The sequence below is a fragment of the Saimiri boliviensis genome, chromosome 8, assembly GCF_048565385.1.
Source record: "Saimiri boliviensis isolate mSaiBol1 chromosome 8, mSaiBol1.pri, whole genome shotgun sequence".
In the NCBI taxonomy this organism is placed as follows: domain Eukaryota; kingdom Metazoa; phylum Chordata; class Mammalia; order Primates; family Cebidae; genus Saimiri; species Saimiri boliviensis.
The window spans coordinates 64416099-64440735 of record NC_133456.1 but is presented as its reverse complement, the minus strand read 5'-3'; the positions used below and the strand labels follow the sequence as shown (position 1 = coordinate 64440735).

Below are 24637 nucleotides of genomic sequence, written 5' to 3'. Positions count from 1 at the left end.
TTGGATTCATTAAAGGATGGGCTTTCTATAGTTAGGATATACTAAATAAAATTTCCATTTTGCAAGGGCAGTGTACATTTTGCATATCATTTTAATAGCAAAGCAGGTCAATCAAATAATAATTGTCTACAATTAGCACGCCAATGAGCTGTAAGCTTCTTTATCTTCTCCAGCACTGAACTAAAAAAGAAATTGTTATCTACTGTCACTGAAGTCATAAAAAATGCTTGCTATTCAGTGTAAGTGATGAGGAAAGTGCAAGTCTGGCAACAGGGCTTTGGCATAAATTTGAGATCTGCACACCAAAATGCGCATTGTATCAAGCATGGCTATGTGCAAAATGTGCTATTACAAAGCACTTTCTCTCAGCACACAAAGCAGATCTTGGCAATGAAATGTCTAGTGTTGACAGCATTTTGGTTTGGAGCTAATCTTAAGATTGCTTTCTAACATTTTCAGGGGCTCTGAACTCTTTTGAAAAGGTACGTTTTGATACTAAAAATGAGGAAGCAGAGAAGAAATGCATGCCATTTCCTAGTTCATTCTATCTGAAGTGCAAGTGCTGTCATTCTGGGGATCTTTTCTTGAGTCTCATCACTGTATCAGCAAGTCCAGGGATAAGACTGGAGTTTGCAGGAACTGCAAGACATGAGACTGTGGCATGAGGGAATTGTCTAAGCTTCATAAATTAACACAATAACTCTATCCAGCCCTCACCATGTCATATTCTCTGCTGTAAAAATTTAAACTCCTTTCTTTAGCAATGCCATGCTTCTTTAGCAGCCTTGCCAAAGGAAGGAGGTCAATAAATGTCTTGCTAATGCTGTTGCTAGTCCTCTTCAGTCCCCCCAAGCCATTACTGGGCATCCTGTTTCGAGTGTCATTGCATTGCGTCCCATGATTACACTTCTTCATCTTGAGATGTCTTTGGAGCAAGGAGTGAAGGATAGTCATTCTCACCAAAAGAACTTCAACTGAAGATGGGAGCAGGGAAGTTCCCTTTAAAAAAAAAATCCTCATGAGAGAAAGAAAGGATACAGAATGCACGCAAAAATACAAAATAGCTTCCAGAGTTGCTCTTCGCATTTTTGCATTTACAGATATGAAGGTAAGCACTTCATTTGGGCATGTCAAGGACACTGCTATATCAATAGCAGCAGCCTTGGTACTAGGAAAGAGACATTTGTTAGGAAAGATGTTTCCCTGGTGGATTTCATTGCATTAAACATGAAACCAATGAGGATCTCCTGAGGTCAGGAGTTAAAGACTGGCCTGTACAACATGGCAAAATACCATCACTACTAAAAATGTAAAAATTACCCAGACACTGTGGCGGACACGTGTAATCCTAGCTACTCGAGAGGCTGAGGCAGGAGAATTGTTTGAACCCAGGAGGCAGAGGCTGCAGTGAGCCAAGATCACACCACTGCACTGCAGCCTGGGCAACAGGGTGAGACTCTGCTTCAAAAAAAAAAATGAAGACAAAGCATGGAAATACCTTACAGAGTCACGTATGATGAAACATACCCACTGGTGTCTGTTCCTGAAAGAAAATGGTAGAATTGAATGTACTCGAATAGTATCAAAGAAATGGATCTCTTGGAAGCTTCTGTTTCTCAGTGGAAATGGCTCATATATGCTGAACTAAAAGCAGAGACTAAAACAAGAGAGAGGAACAGAAAATATTGAGTACCAAAGTCTTAGGGGCCTAGCATGAGCTGTGTGAAGCCTCCTGTGGGAGTTAGGACACCATGATAGCCCTACAAAGGCAAGAGGAGTAAAAATAAAAGAATACAGTTAAGGGAGTGTCAAACTCTTAACTTGATCTCTGGATATCACTGACCTAGGACAAGGTTCAGCAAACCTTTTCTTAAAAGATCAGATAAACATTTTAAGCTTTATGGACCATACAGTCTCTTTTACATCTACTGAACTCTGCTCCTGTAGCATAAAAGAAAAGACAGACAATAGTAATTGAATGAGTGTGATTGTGTTCTAATACATTTAGTTAACTAAGGAGGACACTTAGAGTTCTCTAACCTCTGTCCTAGAACCAGCCATGAAGTATGAAGGGAGAAAGGAAATAGCATTTTTAGTGTTTCCCTCCTTGATCATTCTTCTCCTTATCTTAGGATCCTCACAAATCTGACCTGTTAGTTCCTAAATCAAAATGGATTAGGTAAACAATTATTCTAAACAAGGAAGCATATGCTGTTAATAGTGTCACCCCAAAGCAACAACTTATAATACAACTCTTAAAAGATAATGCAGTGAAATGTTACACATACTGATAGATGCCTATTGCTTTACAGTACAGACTCTTCAGTCCTAACCATTGACTATGTGTTATTTGAACCTTAAATTATCTTTGGTTTTCTACGTTGTTTTAGATCATTGAGTACATACTGCATGCCAAACTTTTCACCAAAGTGGTGTCATTTGTAAGTACCAGAGCAAAATTCTCCTCCCGATTGTGTGAATAGATGATAAAAATCTTGAATGACATCAAGAAAGCTTTCACACCCTTTTAAATATACTTTGTCTTAAAGTGGGTCAGACTTCCCAGTTGGCATCACAGAAAATGGCCCAAGTTACTTTTACAATTTTGTGTAACTGCAGTTTTGTTTGACAGAATTTCTTCTAGAAAGTGGCCATACCAAGGATTAAATCTCCTTCATAATGGAATTTTACAATGGAACTACAAATAAAACCTTAAATGTCAGTGTTATATGTATTAATGTATCTCCAGGTAAACACCAGAGTGACATATTTCATGTTAAATTGACTGGTCTTATACTTAAGTGACCAGGGAAAGAATGTAGCTAGAAGCAGAATGTCATTCATCACATATTACTTTTTAGAAAGCAGAGTTTCAGGACTTCATTTTTTAAATTTATAGCTTTGACTGGTAAAACATCTTGGCTTTTGAATAAAAAAAAATTCATATTCTTAATATTCACGTAGCATTGTTAATAGAAAGCCCACTGGCCAAGTTGTTTGACATAATGTGCTTGTGATTTACACAAGACATTGTGAAAGGTTTTGTAAAGTCTAGCTTGTTTGAGTATATCAAATTATCATTTTTATTGCAGCTTTTTATTTATCATAGTACATAAAATGGTTTTGAGAAATCTCCAAAGAATACTGATTTGATATGGATTTTGCTTTGATACAATTAACATTTATTGCAAATGCAGATTGTTATGATAAGTAAACTCTCATAGTATTATAACAGATTTTTTTACTATATGCAGAATGCATAACTCATATTATTCTCAAACATTTTTAATCAGAATGATATATAAGTGCATATATATATATATATATATATATATATATATAAACGTAGTCATGGAGGCAATAAATGAGAAGTTAGTGCAGCTCTTCTCTCTAAGACATAAAAGTTATGTTTCATTCCCTCTCAAAGAGAAAGTCTATAAACAAAGATAGGTGCTACAAATTTCTTCAGACCTCTCATGACAGTGTACAACTCTATTAAATGCATGTTTGATTTTTTTCTATGTCTTCAAGGGTCTGAATATTTGAGAAATGTAATAAATCACTAATCTATTTGTTTGGAGGTTGTAGTTTGGTATCTCTTTTGGAATACCTCAGCATTATATTGACCTTATAAACATATTTAATAAAACCCGATTCTTCTTTATGCTTTCCAAGTACAGCCTTTTTTTACTTTTTTTTTTGTCTCTGTTCATCTGTTTTTCTTTGAAAATTCTAGCCAAAACACTTGTCACTATACCTGACATACAATAAACACTTGATCGTTGTTAGCTATTACCATTATTTATGTTAATTTCTTATTGCCAGTATAACAAATTACTACGAACTTAGTGGCTTTAAACCAGCAGTCCCCAAACTTTTTGGCATCAGAGATCTGTTTTGTGAAAGAAAATTTTTTCCATGGACTGGGCTGAATCTGTGGAAGAGTTTGGGGATTATTCAAGCACATTGCATTTATTTATTGTGTACTTTATTTCTGTTATTATTACATTGTAATATATAATGAAATAATTCTACGACTCACTATAATGTAGAATCAGTGGGAACCCTGAGCTTGTTTTCCTGCAACTAGAGTCCCATCTGGGGGTGATGGGAGACAGTGACAGATCAACTGGCATTAAATACTCATAAGGAGCATGCAACCTAGACCCCTTGCATGTGCAGTTCACAAGAGGGTTTGTGCTTCTATGAGAATCTTAACGCTGCCCCTGATCTGACAGGAGGCAGAGCTCAGGAGGTAATGTGAGCAATGTGGAGTGGCTGTAAATACAGATGAAGCTTTGCTTGCTTGCTCACTGCTCACCTCCTGCTGTGCATCCTGGTTCCTAACAGGCCATAGGTCATTACTGGTCTGTGAATATGGTGGGTGGGTGGGTGGGTAGGGGACCCCTGTTTTAAACAACAGACATTTCTTCCCTTACAGTTGTGTAGGTTAGAAGTCCAACACAAGTCTCACTGGGCTAACATCAAGGTGTCAGCAAGTCTTTATTCCTCAGAGCTCTAGGGAAGAATCCATTTCCTTTCCTTTTGTAGCCTCTATAGGCTACCCATGCTCCTTTGCTCTTAGCCACTAGCAAGTGATTATACAGGTCAGATCTCTGCTTTTATAGTCATACCTCCTTCTCTGACTTCTCTGCCTCTCTCTTTCCCTTCTAAGGACCCTGGTGATTACAGTGTGCCTACCAGAATTCACAGCAAGATGGTTAACTTAATCACCTTTGCCAAGTGTAGTACTTCTCTATTGCTCTTGTAACAAATTACTGCAACACAATTTTATTCTCTTACAGTTCTGGAAGTCCATAGTCCAAAATCAGTTTCATTTGGCTAAAAATCAAGGAATTGGCAGGCCTGTGTTGTCTGTGGAGTTTTAAGGGGAGACTTTGTTTCCCAGCCTTTTCTGGCTTCCAGAAATCATGATCTCTTTCTCCATCTTCAAACCAAGATCACAGCATCTTGAAATGTGATTCTGTAACTACCACCCCTGGTTCTGTGGTCACCTTTCCTTTTTCCTGTCTGTGACCCTCCTGCCTCTATCTTATTAGGACTCTTGGGTTTACATTAGGCCCATCTGGATCACCCAAGATGGTTCTCATCACATGATCTTTAATTTAATCATGTCTGTGGATTCCCTCTTGGCATAGCAAGTAACATATTTTCAGGTTTCAGGGATTCAAATGTAGACTTCTTCTGGAGACAGTTATTCTGCCTACCACACCAGTATTAGGCCCAAAATCTCCCTTAAACTTATATTTGAATCACCCAGCAACTCATTGAACATTTGTGTCTAGATCCTCTGTCTGAGTCTCAAGAGTCTGTTCTTACTACACATTTTTCCAGCCCCAGAGTTGCTCCACTTACTTTTCCTGTTTCTTCCCTTTATCCAAGCTCAAAACTGTAGAGTTACTTTTTCTTTGTTGTTCATCAAGGATCTTTACTCTCTTGATTTCCTGGGGTGGTGTTTGGGAGAATTGGTGGGGGAAGATCATTGTATTATTCAGTTACATAGTATTTCAATAGGTAGACCATATTATTGTGCTTTTAATATAAAATTAAGCATACTATGCTGTTGAGATACAAAGTGAAAGGGAGTGTTTATAAAAAAAACTTTTTTAAAGTGGCTTTCAATATTATAAAGTATATAGAATGTTGATTTTCTGGACAGTTTTATGAGGACCACTGAAATTTTACGTTGAGTGATTGTACAAGAATGTAAGCCCAGTGTAATTCAAGGGATTTTAACATACTATTCTGAGACAGACCTCCAAATTTGCCTGATTACGCTAATTCCTAAACAAAGAATGCAGAAATCCTAATTTGCAAAACCGAAGCTTCTTTCCATTTGTTTTCAAATTTTACATGAAGGTTTAGGGCTGCCCAGCAGTTTGGCCCATGAAGATGGTGAAATGTTTTCTTCTTTGGTGGTGAAATCTATAAGTGGTGAATTTCTTTCTTCTTTCTTCTTCCTTCAGTGGAGATCTCAGAGTAGCCTCATACTGTTTTACTCTGAGATGCTGTCCTGCCTTCACTTGTCTGGAGGACAGGGACCAAGAATTAATCAGGAGTTGGCCGGGTGTGGTGGCTCAACCTTGTAATCCCAGCACTTTGGGAGGCCGAGGCGGGTGGATCACGAGGTCAAGAGATCGAGACCATCCTGGTCAACATGGTGAAACCCCATCTCTACTATAAATACAAAAAATTAGCTGGGCATGGTGGCACGTGCCTGTAATCCCAGCTACTCAGGAGGCTGAGGCAGGAGAATTGCCTGAACCCAGGAGGCGGAGGTTGCGGTGAGCCGAGATCGCGCCATTGCACTCCAGCCTTGGTAACAAGAGCGAAACTCCGTCTCAAAAAAAAAAAAAAAGAATTAATCAGGAGTCAGTTTGCATATTTGAAGAGTGCGAGTGAAGTGAGGAGATTATATCAATGGAAACTAGGGAGAAGGACAGTTATCCCTAGGAAAGAAAATCAATGAAAATGGACATTCGCTCAGAATTCAATGGGAGGAGCAAATTTAAGTACAGAGGAGAGTCTGTTACTCAATTACGGCAACCCCATGTTCAGATTCCCAGAGACACATACACCAAGATGAAACTAAAGGATCAGACTTATAAAAAAAAAATACTGGAAAAGTATCTGTAAAAGAAAAAAGGGGAAGGAGCAGAAATAGGCAGAGAGCCTCAGACTGCAAGTCAGGTCCCATGTCAGTGAACAAAGAGCAGGGAGGAAAACTTGCTTAGGAAGAATGTCAGACTGCAGCACAGTTCTGAGGATGCTGTGGCTGTAAAAATGGGGAATTGCTGAGCCAGAGTTGCCCATTAGAGAAATCCTTCATGGGACAGAAACGAGCCAGCATTAGTACCCCCATCTAATTCAGTACAAGGAGCAGCGCAGGGAGGTGTGTGGCTGCAGTGCTCCTGGGGTAGCAGGTAGAGGCCAGCAATCAACTGTGTTCTGTGCCGTAGGTTCTCTTGAAATGAAACATAAGGAGGAACCTCCATGTGTATACCAGTCTGTACCTTGATTTGTACATATCCACTTCATGCTCATTTTGGGAGCAGCCTTAAAATAATTTTAATAATTTGGCTTCCTTCCTCCTCCTATATCAATCAGTTACTGTATGTATCCTTATTTCTCCTGTGTCAATCAGTTACTATGTCATATAGGCAAAGCCACCATAATATCTCTCTAACAATATAATAATGTTTTAAGTATCAATAATGTTAACATTAGGATTAAAATAAACATTATAAAGGGAGTTATGCAAATATTTTGAGTTGCACATTTTCAATCAGAATTGTATTTGTGATATTTGTTCCAAGTGTTACATTGAGTTATTGTTCATACATTCTCATTAATGTATAATATTATCTTGCATGAATTTACCAGATTTTAGGTTTTCTGACTCTGAATCAGTTTTTACAAGCCATTCTTTTTTTTTTAATATAAACTGGGTTAATAAGATTGACTTTTTGTTCCTAATGCCCTGCTAAGGCCTACCATACTGGAGAGCAGTGGATATCTGGCTGGATAAAAGGGAGGAGGATAGCCTTGTTAGTTTCATGTGTAGAACACATTGGACAGCAGAGAAAGATTGCTTTGCCTCTTTTACTGGAAAGCGAGGTTGCAGGAGTTGGGGAATGTGGAGTGGAACTGGATGCTCAAGAGCAGCAGGAAGACCCTGAAGGGCTGCCAGTTTTAACACCTGCAGAACAAACTCAACCTACCTTGCTAGTAGTACTTTTCTCTATAGTTTATTCAGTACTAATCCAAGAGAAAAGCACCATAAGGGTAGGCATGAGATGACTAACCATGGAATTAATGTTTGAGATGCGTTTGTTTCATGCAACCCAGTAAGTGATTTTAGAGCTCACAACTCACCACATGACTGACTGGAATTTCATGAAACATTATACCAATATGACAGCATGATGTAAAGATCAGTTTGAGGTTAAAATCAATGTTTTTGGATGTCTATAGACATTCCATTATGGAAACATCAAACATTTGCATTTACATTGTGAATGGGAATCCGTCGTCATCTTTATTTCTTCCAGGTCCTTAGCATGTTCTCTTCTCTGGTGGCCTTTTCCATGTTCTTCACTCTACTTGGAGTGCTTTTATCCCTGCTTGTTGGGGTGTTCTCCTGTCCTTTAAGCCTGTTCCTCAGCCGTGAAGGAATGGCACCTGTCCCTCCTACGAAACTCATGGAAGATCTCATCTAACCATTCTCCTTATCTCACTGTTATTTGGATATTGATTTACTTTTCCCTTTACCAAAAGGAAAGACCTTTCACTATTAGAATTATGTCTTCAATATATTTGAACTTATTATTCATTAAATTTATTCTGATTTCATATGTTTTCCAAAAGTTATTTTGTAAAATCTCTTTTGGAAAATCATTACAGTAATGAATCAATAAAGTAGAGTTAATGCAACTAAGAGAAAATAGGGGTCAGGAAAGAAGGAAGCCAACCACAATAACTCTGCTTAAATCCCAATTTGGTGCTGAACACTCTGGGCTTCCAGAACAAAGCAGTGTGTTATTATCTAGCCCTCATTATCACAAAAGAGAAGAACAATGGTTCCTTTGCAGAAAACTGATTCACTTTGGCCATAAAGTTCAAGAAAACTCTCATAATGTACTTTACATAGACGTTAGTCAGTAGAATAATTGTATCCTTAACTAACTCAATGAATCTTTATTGAGGACCTACTAAATTCTTTTGGGTGTTTCATTTTGCTAATTTGGAGGAGGGGAAAGGTAGGCGAAATAAAAACTAACATCACTTCTTTAACAAGTGGTAGGAGGACAGACAAGTAAGTAGAATGTTACACACTGATAAGTGTTTTAGTTGAAATAAGCTTAGAACTGTTCTATATAGGACCATCAACCCAGGGTAGGAGGATTAAGGAAGAGTTCACCGAGGAGGTGATCCCTGATGTTGGAACCAAACTTTGAAAACCATTTGAAAGTTATCTCAAAGAATGGGGTCGATGTTGAAAGTGGAGAAAGCCAAAGACAGGACAGAGACAACAAGAGGTGTAGGCCTCAGAAGCAGTATGTGCACAAGACTCAGGGACAAAAGAAAGCATGGGGCTTCTAAGAGGCAGGACCTTAACCATGAAGGGCCTCATATTCAGGCTAAGCAATTTTGCCTTATGTCTGAAAGGTTAAAGAACTTCGCAAAGTTTGATGTCAGGAATTGACATGATTAGATTGTTAATTTTGAAATATCATGGTACAGGCAGAATGGAGACACAAATTAAAGTTGAGCAAGACCAGACAAGCTTGTCAGAAGTGTTTAAAGCAGAGATATGATGACAGTAATAATATTTTTCCCACCTGGATGCTAATCAACGAGGTCCTCCATAATAATAAAGAATAAATGGAGAGATATTTCACATAACTTCTTCTCTTCATGGCCTGCAACAAAAACACTCAGCACTACTTGGAAGTAAAGGTGATGTTTGTATAGCTATATTAAGGACACAATGGAAAACTGTCTTTAATAATGGAATTCCTTTCTCCAACAATTTATTAGAACTGTCGTATGCTTGGATCTTCAATGAATACCCATCATTTGTTGAAGAAGATAGTCGGAGATTTGTCTCTCAGGAGACAGGGCACCTCTACATATCTAAGGTGGAGCCGTCTGATGTGGGAAATTACATGTGTGTGGTGACAAGTATGGTGACCAATGCCCGAGTGCTGGGCTCTCCAACCCCTTTGGTGCTACGTTCTGATGGTAATGAAACTTCTCCAAGTGCAATTCTTAGTGCAAATGGTGCCGAGGCTGCAAACAAAAACAACTGGGAAAATGTAAAAACTACATCTAGAAGAACTGTCACTTCATGTGTTTTGTCACAAAGACTATGAGTACAGTGACAAAAATGATTTGATAAATCATAGGTCCTTATGCATAATTCTTACCCAGGACAAGCTTCTTGATTTGCAGGAACCAGTGCAAAATAAAAATAAGCATCCCCTTGTTCAAAAAGTATTAAGAATTTTAAGACAGTAATGGTAACGTGTCAAACCAAGCATGAGACCTTTCTGAGCCTGGGGCTCAGGTTGTACTCCCATGAAGTCACCTGTCCTGACCTTTGCCAGCTTGAGGTTTTTAAAGCTCTGGATATTTTGTTATAGGCTAAAAAGCATAACTAAAAAACCGTTAAAGAAAAAAATCTGTTTCATCAACACCTTGATGGCTGTTTAAGGGGAATCTATGAGCTGCAGAGGAAGCAGATCTGTAAGCCTGGGTAGTTGACCCAGTTACACAAAACGTATCTGCTACAGCCTAATGCCATGACCACAAAGCATTGAAGCACTTTTTCCAGTCAGCTATAATTGAATTTGACCTTTCCCATTTATTAAGTCATTGTTTTTTAACTCCAGGGAGCCATTTAAGAAGTTTAAGTTTGGTATCTATGCTACTAGGGTACCATTAAGTAAATTCCCTGCCATAATTTTTGTTCTTTAGGGAAATTTCAGAAAGCAATAATGTATTATATATTTCAGTTTGACTAGCAATGTCAAAATTGAATACATAATTCAATTTTGTGTAATGTAAAAGGCTTCATGATTTTCTCAGAACTGCTCTGTACGTGGTAACCTAGGAATCAGCAAATCCAAAGTTCTTAAATGTTTATTAATATTGCATGTTTGTCCCAAGATAGTTCAGATTTTTTAAAGCTCTGGATATTTTGTTATAAGCTAAAAAGGATCACTAAAAAAAATCATTAAAGAAAAACATCTGTTTCATCAACAACTTGATGGTTGTTAAAAAGGAGTCTGAGCTGCATAGACTAAATTTTATTTAATTGAGATCTCTAGAAGAGCTGGTTCAAAATGGAGGAAAAGAAAGTTTTATTTAAGAAACGGCATTTCCAAAGGAAATGTTGAAACCATTAACTTTATATTGTGGATTTGTAGGTGTGATGGGTGAATATGAACCTAAAATAGAAGTTCAGTTTCCAGAAACTCTTCCAGCAGCTAAAGGTTCGACTGTGAAATTGGAATGTTTTGCCCTTGGAAAGTAAGTTTTATAACATTTACTCCTATGTGCTGAAATATTAGGTTGCTATAAGAAATCAGGGTGGTTTTTGAAAAACTCTTCTTCTTTTTTTATTTTCTAAAATTTACTTTCATTTTGAGGCAAAGGAAAAATAAAATGCAGGGGAAATGTACGTATAAAATTTTGTTTGAAACTTTAATATTTAAAGTTGATTTGGAGAAAATTACTCTGCCTGCCTAATTTCATAAAATAAATTGGTGAGTTTTTTTTTTCTTGTTCATTTGCTATAATCTAATACAGTGGATCTGTATTATGCTTTTTTCTCAAAATAATGAATTGACTCAAGAAAAATGCAAATTATTTTATTAAAATATTAAAGAGTTAAATCTTTTTATCAGGTTTGTGTAATTGACCATAGAACATGGTTTTCTGCATTTAAAATCCTGTGCCTTCTTGTTCAGTTTTAAAAGCTTTATTTTCTCAGGTTGAAAAGAGTTCCAGACAACAGCAGACAACTTGACAATTTTCTTCTTAGTCCCATACCTCAGATTAATTGGAGAAGGAGTGATGGACTGCCATTTTCCAGCAAAATTAAATTAAGGAAGTTCAATGGTGTCCTTGAAATCCCCAACTTCCAACAGGAAGATGCAGGTTCCTATGAATGCATTGCTGAGAATTCACGAGGAAAAAATGTTGCCAGAGGGCGTCTCACTTACTATGGTGAGCATCTATTTTGGGCAAATTGGAGTTTTAGCTTTTATTTTCTAATCTATAAAATATTGCTGTTGTTGAAGGGTGAGAGATCATAGCAGAATCTCAGTGTTCAACTTGTTGGTTCAATGTTTTGTTCACCATTCTGTTAAGTGATGATAAACATTTATCCTAGGAGAAATTCAAAATGAGTAAATTTTTGTAATGAAATTGGAGACATAATACATCTGTTTTGCATTTTAAAATGATTCATGCAATGATGAAATATTTTGTATTTTTTTCCTAAGAATAACATCTCACAGACTTAAACACATTAGAGAGAGATCTCTTTTCTGTCTTCTCCTCTAGAAAACAAGTTTTATATCTTTCTTCGTTACCTCTACTAAACAGAAAAAATAAAAAACTGCCTATTGGGAAAAGTTTCAATTACTGTATTGAACAAACCACACAAACTCTGCCTCATGTTGAGTACTTCAGTGTTCTTCTATCCCTTCCAATATGTATCTGTACTCTGTTTGTTGCCTTTAATATGTAATCACTTTTATTTGATATATTGCTCAATTTGGGTATGGAAAGAATAATAATGTTACTTTTATTTAGAGTCTCTCCGTAGGAAAATTAGACTGTCTTTTTTTTGGAATTTGTTTTCGAACTTCTTTAAGAAAACTAGTTTTTTTAAAAAAACATGACTTAGAATAAATATATAATTTTACAAAATGGACTTGTAAAATATATGGAGATGTATATATTCAGCTCAGTGAATATATATTTGCAGTTTAATCATAGAAACATTGTTAAACTATTGGGAATTGACCACTCTTTTAAAAGGCAAATTGCATTATACTCTTTATTTTAGAAACTGGAAATGGAAACATTTTGCAATACATACTTGGATAGCATATGTGCATGTTGCAAAGAAGAAAAGTTTGCAAAGGCAAATATTAAAATTATGTGTCTTATGACCTCCTGCCTTGAAAAATATGAAGTCTACCAGTGCATTACCATCTACCAGTGCATGACAATTTGGCTTTGGATTTCCTCATCATATGAAGCATACAACTGCTTATTATTTATACAGGGTTTCTGTTATATATAACTAAAATAATAAGCAGGATTAATACTTGTTATTATATTGTAAGATTTTAGGATCTGTCAGAAATAAAATGGAGGCATGGTTTAGTAGCATGAGTCATTCTGTTTTGTAACTTTCCCATCTTGTTGCATGATTCCTTTCGAATGCATAGCACAGAAGTTACCCAGGTTTCTAAGTCTTGGAGTTCCTAGGATTCCAAGGAAATGGGGGTGGGGGAGCAAGTACTTAACCCATGTAGCTGTACAGCTCTAAGTTCCCGACAAAGCAAGTAATCTTTTCTCATGCTCTAGCTTAGTTCCTTCTTTCTACTCAACCACTACCTCATCCAGGGTAACCAGTGACCATTATGGGAACACACAGGATATTCCAACTGTATTAATGTTTCAGTAAATATGTTTTTAGTTCTATATAACAGAAACCCTGTATAAATAATAAGCAGTTATATGCTTCATATGATGAGGAAATCCAAAGCCAAATTGTCATTTAATTACCTTATCATCAAGCCATGGCTCAGTTTCTTTGTGATTTCTTTTTCTGCCCCTGTTTTTTGTTTTCCTTTTTCTGCATGTTAGTTTCCATTATGATCACAAAATGGCTGCCAGCAGTGACTAGCACAGCAGCTATTATTCATCCTTTCTTTCTCCAAAGCATCTAGAAGTCCCCTCCCTAAACCTCACTGGCTGTATGTTCATTCCTAAACCAAACACTGGCAAGGAGAAATTGGACTAGACAATTAAGAGCTTCACTTTGGAACGGAGAATAATGTCACTTTTCTATAGACAATGTGAGGTGATGGAAGACTGGATCAATGAATGAAAAATTGGGGTTATTTTAGGAATCAAGAAGAGAGGAAATGAATGTGCAATAGAAAACTAACAGTGTCTGCTATATTTAGTAAAAGAGGTAGACTATTGCTGTAGTCCCTTGTGTAGGTAATATGATACATACCTGAAAAATAAATCAGAAATTAATGGCATAAAGCATTTCATGAAAGTTGCCTTGCAATTTCAGTTTAACATTAGTATATTAAGTAGATACCATGCAGTTCTCTGGTTATCTGCTCTAATATTTCATGTGACAAATACTGTATAGAATATTTGCATCTCCTGTGATAGAATAAGGGGAGAAATCACAATTGATGTGGCAGTTAATAATTTCGGGATTTTTTAGTCCAGCAAATTTTCCTCCCATTTGCCATTTGGTGAAGAAGAGTATTACTATGGGAAGCTTGTGGGGTTTTTTTTTTTTTTTTTTTTTTTTTAGAAATTCCGGTCTCGATCAGAGGCTGATGTGTGAGTTTATTCACGGTCATGTTCTGTCTCAGGCTGATCATTCCTGAAAGAAGAAGAAAATAGAGAGAATTAATTTAGTACTGAACTATACTTCATACTAGGCAAGTAGTATGTATATATATTGCATATATATATATATAGTGAGTGTGTATATATATATATATATATAAATATATATACACACACATACACTACTCTCCTTCTCAAGCCATGTAATTTTTGCCCATTTTTTGTATACTAAGTCAATTATGTTTCCTCAGTTTCCATACCTAACCTTTCATACTACCTAGAAACTCTGGTAAATATATGTGTTTCCCAGAAACCTTTCTAATTCACAGATTATATATATATATATATATATATATATATATATATATATATATATACTACTTGCCCAGTAGTGTGTGTGTGTGTGTGTATACACACACAGACATATACATACATAGACACACACAAAAATAAAACTTAGACCTGTACATTTTCTATAAAAGCTAAATAGCCAATTTTAATTTCAATTTCATTTATAAAAAAGCAATTTTATGAGCTAGAAATGGAAAGACAAATCTTCCCATGGTTGCAATTAAATAGAAATAGATAAACTGTTTCTCCATATGGAGGATGCAAATGTGAATCCCACAGTACACACCACATGCATAATGCAATGTGAAACCAATAAGACGTCACACCTCCCAGTTTTGGATTTAAAACACAAGCTGAGACTTGGCTGGATATACTGTGGTATAGTAAGTGACTTTCATTGTAAGTGGTACGATGCTTTCATCTGTAAAAAGAATTTCCAAATACCCTCTAAAGCATTAAAGCATAAGTTGAAAATGATAAATCCACTTGATCGAACTGATTTGCATACATAATTTAAAGTTGCATCAGTTACTTCTTTTTCTGGCAAAAAATCACATGATTCAAGTTGAACCAACTTATCCATCTTTTCCTGCTTTGATTTTAATTGACTTAGCGGTTCCTAAGATGCTCACTGGTTTGTATTTAATTAAGTTATTTCTAACTTGTAGAAAATATCTTTTTCTCACCTATACAAGTTTCTCTTGCCCAGTATGAATGTTAATTTTTAGTTCATAATTAAGAACAATGTGTGCTGTCATTCACTTGTTATCATCAGTTGTGATCGCATGAATCAAAAATACACTTGGAAAACAAAATCGGTTTTCTGTACCTGTGTTACTGTGTACTAATAGATATCTAAAGAATATAATATAGTGCTCAGAATTTTTAAAATAGAAAAAGCATAATTAATTTGCCTTAGGAAATAACAGATTGCAGCATTCATCCTCAAATGTAGAAACGTTTCATATATGCAGTGAGTGGATACTTAGTGAACTGAATATAATTCTAGCCTCTGTTCTCACTTTAATCTGTTACTCACAGTCATGTCTATTTGTATTAATCCCGATAAGATAATAAAATAATAAATATGTTTTATTTGCTGGGTGTTTTAAATTTCTTTTCTTCACCTGCTTTTTCTTTCATTGAAGCAAAGCCGCATTGGGTTCAACTCATCAAGGATGCGGAAATAGCCGTGGAGGACAATCTTTATTGGGAATGCAGGGCGAGTGGCAAGCCCAAGCCCTCCTACCGATGGCTGAAAAATGGAGCAGCCCTAGTGCTAGAGGTAAAGTAACATGGATCTAAAATGGATTTAGATGCCTGGTAAATCCACCCTTCCCTCACTTTGTGTTCAGTAAATGCTTTCTTTAGTACCTAGTACCAAAATAAACTGTTGAGTTTGCACACTTTTCATTGCTTCTAAGCAGTTGTACAGGAGGAAAAATATCAAATCAAGTACCCATTCTGCCAGTGAGAAGAGCTTTTCAGCATGGCATTTCACTGGGAAGAAGTCATGGTGTGAATTTAGTCAGTAAAATAATCTACTGGTTTTTGGTATTGAAATTAGAGAAGGTCTTACTTTAATCAAATTTAGGATGTAATTTCCTCTTTCTGTTTGACAACTCCGTATGGCCTCTGGAGAATGAATATATCTATTACTTGGTTACCTAGTTCCATAAGTACTTATTTTCTCTATCACTCTCCTTCTCAAGCCATGTAATTTTTGCCCTTTTTGTTGTATACTAAGTAAATTATGTTTCTTCCATTTCTATACCTAACCTTTCATATTACCTAGAAACTCTGGTAAATATATGTGTTTCCCAGAAACCTTTCTAGCCCACAGATTTTATAGTATTTTTAACTTGCATGATTTGAAAAAAAATAGTGAAAACATTTCCAACTGATGGGATAAAAATCAACCTCATGGTACATTTTTTAAAGTCATGGTTCATTTTTAAGAAAATTTAACTGTAGGGGAAAAAGTGAAATGGTTGCATATTTTACCTCTTGCTTTGTTATCTGTTTTATGATCTACTTTTGGACTGAAGGATATTAATTCATATTTCTAATGTGTAGCTATTATGTAAATTAGTCTTTCACATTTAAAATAAGGGAAAGGTTAAATTTGAGGACAGCCTGTCTAATATTCTCAGAAAAATGCAGGAAGTTTGTATATGAGTGAAATGATAGTCAGTTCAGTTTTATTCTAAAATGTTACATTTGTTTATATGCAAGACATTTTTGTTATTATCTAGGAGAGAATACAAATAGAAAATGGTGCCCTTACAATATCAAACCTAAGTGTGACTGATTCTGGCATGTTCCAGTGCATAGCAGAAAACAAACATGGCCTTATCTATTCCAGTGCTGAGCTCAAAGTTGTTGGTAAGACTGACTTTCTCTGTTCATCTCTTAATGTTTTTTTCTTAAATCCTTCATTGTTCTAGAAGCATTAATATTTACTTTTCATATTAGGTTCCTACACCTAATAATATCTACAATATTACAACATGATCATTCAGTTTCTAATCAAGGTATAGCTTTTAACGTTTTCTAAGGAAAAATGGCAATTATGGCCAGAATTAAGGACCAAGGGTTAAGTAAATCAACAATAGGAAGGAAGCATTGGCCTAAGATATTCTTATCCACCTCCAATATTACCAACTAAGCAAAGCCTTTTAAGAGAATAAGTGATTTTGGTGTTCTCTGTTGCCAGTCCATAATAGCAGATACCAAAATTTGAATCAATCATGTTTGATTCAAAAAGAGTTGCTTTTATCTTTAGTGGCTCTGCTAGAAGCCTGACACATTGGACATATTGAGGCTTTCACTATCCAAGCCTCCATTCCATGAAATTATAGATGATCTTCCTCTCCTTTTAGGTATAGGAGAAAAGGAAAATGTTTTATTATGTTTAAAGCAATTGTCCTGAAGAACATTTGCATTGCAAATGATTGCAAATCTAAACAAAATGCCATGGCATAGTATAGCAGGGCATAAATGAATGGAAGGAAAGGAGGAAGGAAGGAGGAGCAGGAGGGCTTGCTCATCAGTCTAGCTTATTAAAATGGAGAATTTAGATTTCAGCATAGTTTGGTCCAGTGTTCAAGTATCATCACCATTATCAGGCTCTATATGATGTTTCCCAACAAAACAAATTTATTACCACAGTCATTCCAGCGGAAGAAAGATGGCTGTCTTGCCTGCTCAAAGAGAAGTCAAAGTACTGTATGTCATTGGCCCATGTAGCCTGATTTGGATTGATACTTGTTCCTGAACCAATGCATGTAGTCAGCAAGTTATAAGGTCCTGCATGATTTAAGTCAGTGTTTCTCAACCAGACCAATTTTACCCTCTGGGAAATTTAGAAATGTTTGGAGATATTTTTGGTCGGTGTGGGGAGGTAGAGGACTGTTGTGTGATATTAGCATCTTGTGGGTGAAGGACAGAGAGGCTGCTAAATATCCCACAGTGCACAAAATAACTTCTCCCAACAAATAACTATCCAGGCCAAAATGTTATATGTCAAGGGTGAGAAGCCCTGCTTTAATGGGAAGTAGTTCTCTCATCTCTAGTGCCTGGCAGTTAGAAATGCATCATCTGTACCAGGAGGATTGATGCCTGGATGGATGGTCAAATGAAATCTGGCTGCTGTTATCCATGACAGAGAAGTAGCATATTATGACAAAAAGAGGGTGGGGTTTGCATGTAAGTCTTAACTTGACAGACTGCAATTCTGTTATAATAAATTAACCTGATGAGCCAGCCATACTTTATCCATCTTTAAAATGAATATATATCTACTCAATGTGCTGTGTGGGATTGTTGTGTACGAAAAAATACAAGGTGCGTAAACAAAAGGTTGTATTCAAATTTAAACAAGATTTTTGTTTTAACAAAATTCACTCTTTTAGGATCTTAATATTTGTTTGTTTATTTTTGTATTTTTGAGACAGGGTTTTGCTCTGTCACCAGGCTAGAATGCAGTGGCATGATCTCGGCTCACGGCAACCTCCGCCTCCTGGGTTCAGGTGATTCTCCTGCCCCAGCCTCTCAAGTAGCTGGGATTACAGGCATGCGCCACCACTCCCAGCTAATTTTTTTTTTTTTTTTGTACTTTTAGTAAAGACAGAGTTTCACTGTGTTGGCCAGGATGATCTCGATCTCTTGACCTTGTGGTCTGCCCGCCTCAGCCTACCAAAGTGCTGGGATTATAGGCATGAGCCACCGCACTGGGCCAGGATCTTAATTTTTCATGCCAGCAACCTCTGGATACCATGTTTTCTTTACCACAATCACATACATAGTTACAAAATATGATTCACTCTAAGATCTCCACTAATCAAATAAATTATATTCACTGAGATTTGCCATATGACACAGCATTAGCTATTTGGGAAATGCGCCAGGTTTTTAACATTTTTCACATTTGCAGTAAAAGGAAGAGCGATTTTTTTTTATTAACGTATTATTTTATTCAAATGATACAATATTATGTATCTTAAATATTCAGGTGTTGTTTCAGGATTAACATCCCATGAATTATTAGCAAATGTAATATTTTCTACACATTATTATATTTCATGTAATATAGCATTTAAAATAATATGTGCATAATATTATTTTTCCCCAGTTTAGAAGTTCACCCTAACAATATGAACATGTTATCATAGAACTTGATACATGCATATGTATCAGAATATTAATTCAGTGCTTAGCCACTGTTCTCAAAGCTTTTGCTGAGCTTTGTTGAGTGCCAGGTACTGTACCAAGTGCTATGTCCTAAAGGCCAGCAAGAGAGACAACGCTATTCCTGTCTTTATGGAACTAACTTTTAAAAACATTCTATACCAAATGTTTTCCTTTCATTTAATAAACACATGATTGAGCTACTTTAAGTCTTCACCATAAACTAAAAATTTTTGTATTAAGTAAAAATCTCATGAATTAAACTTGCTAGAAAATATAATGACATGAATTACCCTGTGTGTGGCACACAGTAAGTCAAGTAAGTCAAGCACTGACACCCTGAATGTAAAACAGACTTTTACAACGGACCTTTGAAATGGACATGAAATTTTTTAAGTGATTCCATTCTCCTTCTCTCCTTTCTTGCTTTTCAGCTTCTGCTCCGGATTTTTCAAAGAGTCCAATGAAGAAGTTGGTTCAGGTGCAGGTGGGCAGCTTGGTCAGCTTGGATTGTAAACCCAGAGCCTCCCCAACGGCACACTCTTTCTGGAAGAAGGGGGATGTGAACGTGCAGGAGCATGAAAGGTATTGTGATGTCCAGAAAGGTGGTCATTTATTTTCCTCTCACTTTTCACATTGATGTCTAAGTAGGTTTTAAATATAAAATGAAAGAAAATAGCATTTCAGTAGCATGTGAGATTTTTTAAGAACTAAAATAGTAGTATTTTTGATCTTTAATACCTTTGTAAGAGTATTCATTTTTTGAAATCTAAACATAGAAAATATATCTAAGTTCTTCCCACATAGAATACTTTCTTTTAACAAGGATTTTCTCCCTGAATCCCTGGGAAGACTCAACCAGAATGATGAAGGAATGTTAGTGCCACATGCAGGCTCACATCCCAGAACAAAGAAGAGAAGGTGATAATATGACAGCACATGCCAAAGAAATATAAATATTGCTGTTATTTTGTACTCAAATAATATAACACTACTTAGTTTAAGCAAAGGCTTCACTGGTTTCCAGGTTATAATTATAACATTGAGATGAAGAAGCAGGATGGGCTTAGTGAAAAGCACAAATTCTGGAGCTAGACAACCTGAATTCAAATCTTCATTTTTGCCTTTACTTGCTCAATGCTATAACCTAATCTTTCTGTGCCTCATTCCCTTATTTGTTAGTGGGAATGGTAGTAGTTCGTGCCTAATGTCAAGAATTGTTATGTGGATGAAGTACATAAATATTAATAAAGCACTTAGGTAAACACCTGCCAGAAAATAAGCATAGGTTTTGGCTATTACCAATGTTTATCTATTATAAATTTACTATTTATTTGTTTATTACTACAATTGATTATTTGTTGCCAGGAATTATGCTCAGAGCTTGTGATAAGCAGAATCATTGGCCCCAAAGCATCCCTCTCCTTATCCTGGAAACCTGTTTATGTTATATTACATGGCAAAAGGCAATTAAATTTGAAGGTAGAATTAAGGATGGAACTAAAGTCGTATCAGTTGACTTTAAAATCAGGAGATTATCCTGGAGTATCCGGGTGGGCCCAAAGTAATCACCTGAGCCCTTAAGAGAGGAAGAGGAAGGCAGAAGTATTGGTCAGAGAGCTGTAATAATCGCAGAAGAGGCAGGACAGACCTGAAGCCTGAAAGAGACCCTAATGATCATTGCTGGCTTTGAAGATGGGGAAAGGGGCCAGCAGTAAAGGAAATAGGGACCACAGTTCCTTGACCACAAGAGGCTGAATTCCACGAGCAACTTGAATGATCACAAAATGATTCCAGATTCAGAAGGAACACAGCCCTTCTGAATCTTGATTTTAGCCCAGTGAGACCTATACTGGGCTTCTGACCTCCAGAACTGTAAGAGAACAAATTTATGTTATTTTACATCATCAGGTTTGTGGTCATATGTGAATTGTCACCTTTAAATATTTCTGCAGCTAATGAGAAAACAGAAACCTAGTGGAATTAATTTGCCCAAAGTCACATAGCCAGGATCGGGAGCCATTCTGTTTGACTCTAGGACGTAACCACTAAGCTTTATCAGTGCCACATTTTGTACAGGGAGCCCAGAATCTTTGAGGTGGTCTCAGTCGTTGAAGTCATAGAGTCCAAATTATTACTTTGGAAATGAAAGAAAACAAACAAACAATAAAACCTTAGGCCAAGAAATGTGGATTTGCTTTTCTAAAATCACAGTGTCAGATTGCACATGACCAGGTTGAACAGCTTTTAGATTATAGGCCCAAAGGTATATTTAGACGAGTTGGTTACAAGAGCACAATCTGCAGTTCATCCAGTATTTAACCAAAGATACCTTCATTAAAAGGCAGTCACAGCAAGACAACAGATAAAATGGTGAACTGAGTGGTTCGACACATTCCAGCCAAATGCTAGGCTGCACAGAATAGATTTCTGGAACAGGAGGTTAATTAGTGATTTGGAGTATGATTTCGTAAGCTAGTTTAAACAACTACAGGCTTGTAGCCCAAACTGGTTAATTTTGGCTACGCTGAAAGTTAACTCTTCATATGGAACTGCTGATGTTTTTGTCACAAATTTTTAAATTGATTCAATAATATACATGACTTAAACAGAGATTGTTTCCCATGGACATCAATGGTTTGTACAACACTAAATCAACTTATACTCACAGTAGTAAATATAGTAGGTAGAGGCCTTTAATCTTAATTTACAAAGGGGATAAAAGGGTTAAGAAATTTAGCTAGAGATACATAAGGAGAGATTTATCCCCACATTGTATAGTGATGGTGCTGAGGAAAGTATATAAGTTCTAGAATCTAACCTGGAATTTCTGATTTAGCCACTTAATACTTTAACCTATTCTTAATACAAACAGATTTGTAGCACAAACTATTTAACTTTATGCTGGAAGTTAACTCTTTCTTTAGAGCTGCTGACATTTTTGTGTTCAAAGACTTTTGAACACAAAACTTTAGTGTCATTAGATCAGCTTTGTAATACCTCTGAAACTCCGTTTCCACTTTCATAATACAGAGATTGTATTTCCTTCCTGACATAGTCACTGTAAAATAAGGATTTAGCCTGATGTTTGTACATATACATATACTGATCTGTAAGAATAAGATCATGTTGTAAATAAAATTTGAAAGTAAAAGTGGCTGAAAAAGAAATGTTTTGTTTGTTGGTTGGCCATTCTTTGGTTGATTGGTCACTGTGAAGGCTGACAATCAAGGCTGCCTAGACGCTCCATTCACCAGAGATGCAGGCTCTGCTGTCTTGCTGCCCTGTCACCCTCAACTCATGAACCAAAACCGCTGTTTGGGGGCCAGCTTCCCAGAGACATCCCAGGCAACAGCAAGAAGGAAGGTAGAAATAAGAATATACTTCCTTCCCTGTAAGAGTCTTTCCAGAAGTCACATACAATACTCTTCCTTATGCCATTAATCAGAAATTCATTCCCTGGCCACACTTAGCTGCAGGAGAAACTGGAAAATATAGATTTGTTTTTCTGGATGGGAATGAGCCCAGTAAAAAAAATTGGGAGTGTGTTTTTAAGGAGAGTGAGGAAAATAATTGCTAACCCAGCAGTGTCTCATGGTAATAAAAGGTAGTTCTTTGTCTGTTTCAAGCCTCCTGACATTCTGCTTTGTATGATATATTTCTAACATTTCCCCTATAGATCATAAGCTTTCGTATATGAAGATATCCTTGGAAAGAGCGAACATATTTAAAAGAGAGTCCATAGTGTTCCAATCCTCCCTAGATCTGTGGTTTGAATTTTGTTTTTATCTTTTTGGACAGCAAAAAACACTGATGAGCCAGGGCCTTGATGCTTAGGGAGAAGCCTGCTAGAAGCAATTATTGAACAAGTTGCAGACTTGAACCTTCTCCAAGTTCATGGGAAATCAGAGCGGCCGCAGTCATCACTTGGCAACGAAAGCCCCATATCTATCCCTCTTGACTTGGTCTGCAGGCTTCAGCCAAATCAGAAAAACACGTTAAATGGTAGATTTATTGTGGTTGTTAGATCATGGACTGTTACAACTTTAAAAGTACAGATTCAATCTTATTTGAAGGACAAATGAATTCATCAGTGCCTTCAAGAATAGAAGACAAAATTTTTGATGGGATATTTTTGACAAAATTTGAAATATATTTTTTTTAGTTTCTTTTTTTAGTAGATTAATTTTGGCTTGTCAATAGGAAACTTATGATGAAAGCTTTCTTTGGCCTAACAGTGGCAATACATTTTGATTAAGCCAATATTCTATATATGTATCATTCAAGGTCTAAATCAGAAAACAATCAAAGGTTTAAATACTTTTATAAGAATTGGATAAACTAATAAATGTGCCTGCTATGTAAATCATATATTTGAATAATCATAATGTACCTGGTTTGTAAATTTTTATATTAGCACAATAACAGCTTTGCAATTATGAGTCAGCGGTGATAATGTGGATATAGGTCAGTGAGGCATCTAAATTACAGAATTATTTTGAAGAAATTAGAGTTGTTTCTTTCAAGTACAGAGAGCATTTCAAGCTAGGGTAGTAAATGGATTACTGCCCAACAGGTCTTCAAAAAGCTGCTCCGAATAGATAACAAAGGCTTATCCTGCAAAAAGTGATTCCTAGGCTCTCACAGTTAAATTCATGTTTGTAAAAAACCTTAAATACCTACTATATGCCAGGCACTAGCCATTTGTTATTTATCAGATACATCTATGCCTTTGTTTGTTACTTTGCAGGGTATACAGAAAGGTAACAGGGCAGGTACAATTAAACTCAATTGGCAAAGTACAAGATGTTCAGGGATCACCCGGGAAGGCTCTATCTTCAAATTAGGGATCAGGACAAGTTTTCTGGATAAAGCGATGTCTGCAGCACTCCTTAAAGAAGACCTGGGTTTTCGCCAGAGAAGAGTGTTCTAGGCAGAAGGAACAGCATGTGCAAAGGCACAGAGGCCAGTCATAGCTTGGGTACTGCCTTGGTTCATTCAGGCTGCTATAATAAAATACTAGACTGGGTAATTTATAAATAACAGCAGTTTATTGCTCACAGTTCTGGAGTCTGGGAAGACTAAGATCAAGGCACCAGTCTAGTGAGGGCTTACTCTCTGCTGCATAGATGGGGCCTTGTTGCTACATCGTCACATGGTAGAAGGGGTGAGGCAGCTCCATTTAACCTCTTTGATAAGGGTACTGATATGCCCCTATTCCTTAATCCTTTCCCAAAGCCCCCCACCTTCTTAATACCATCTCAATGAGCATGAGCTTTCACCATGAAATTTTGGAGGGATATATTCAAAGCATAGCAGATACTTGAGTAACTGATTGTTCAGTGGACCTCCATTTTAAGGTGCCATAGTGGGGAGTGTGCAGAGAGAATTGGGCAGTAAAGGTCAGCAGGAGTCTTATTGTCAATGACAGTGTACACCAAATTAAGGAGTTTGGGCT

General features: G+C 36.5%; 1 protein-coding gene across 5 annotated transcripts in view; it reads left to right on the top strand.

Moving 5' to 3' along the window:
* Positions 1-24637, top strand: part of CNTN3 (contactin 3) — a 335565-nt gene that overhangs the window by 222655 nt on the left and 88273 nt on the right. For all 5 annotated transcript variants that reach the window (XM_039477684.2, XM_074404562.1, XM_074404559.1 and 2 more), the window contains 6 exons: positions 9562-9765; positions 10953-11055; positions 11570-11754; positions 15639-15775; positions 16746-16875; positions 19614-19764. In XM_039477684.2, coding sequence (XP_039333618.2) covers positions 9562-9765; positions 10953-11055; positions 11570-11754; positions 15639-15775; positions 16746-16875; positions 19614-19764 — 910 coding nt within the window. The remainder of the gene's footprint in view (positions 1-9561; positions 9766-10952; positions 11056-11569; positions 11755-15638; positions 15776-16745; positions 16876-19613; positions 19765-24637) is intronic.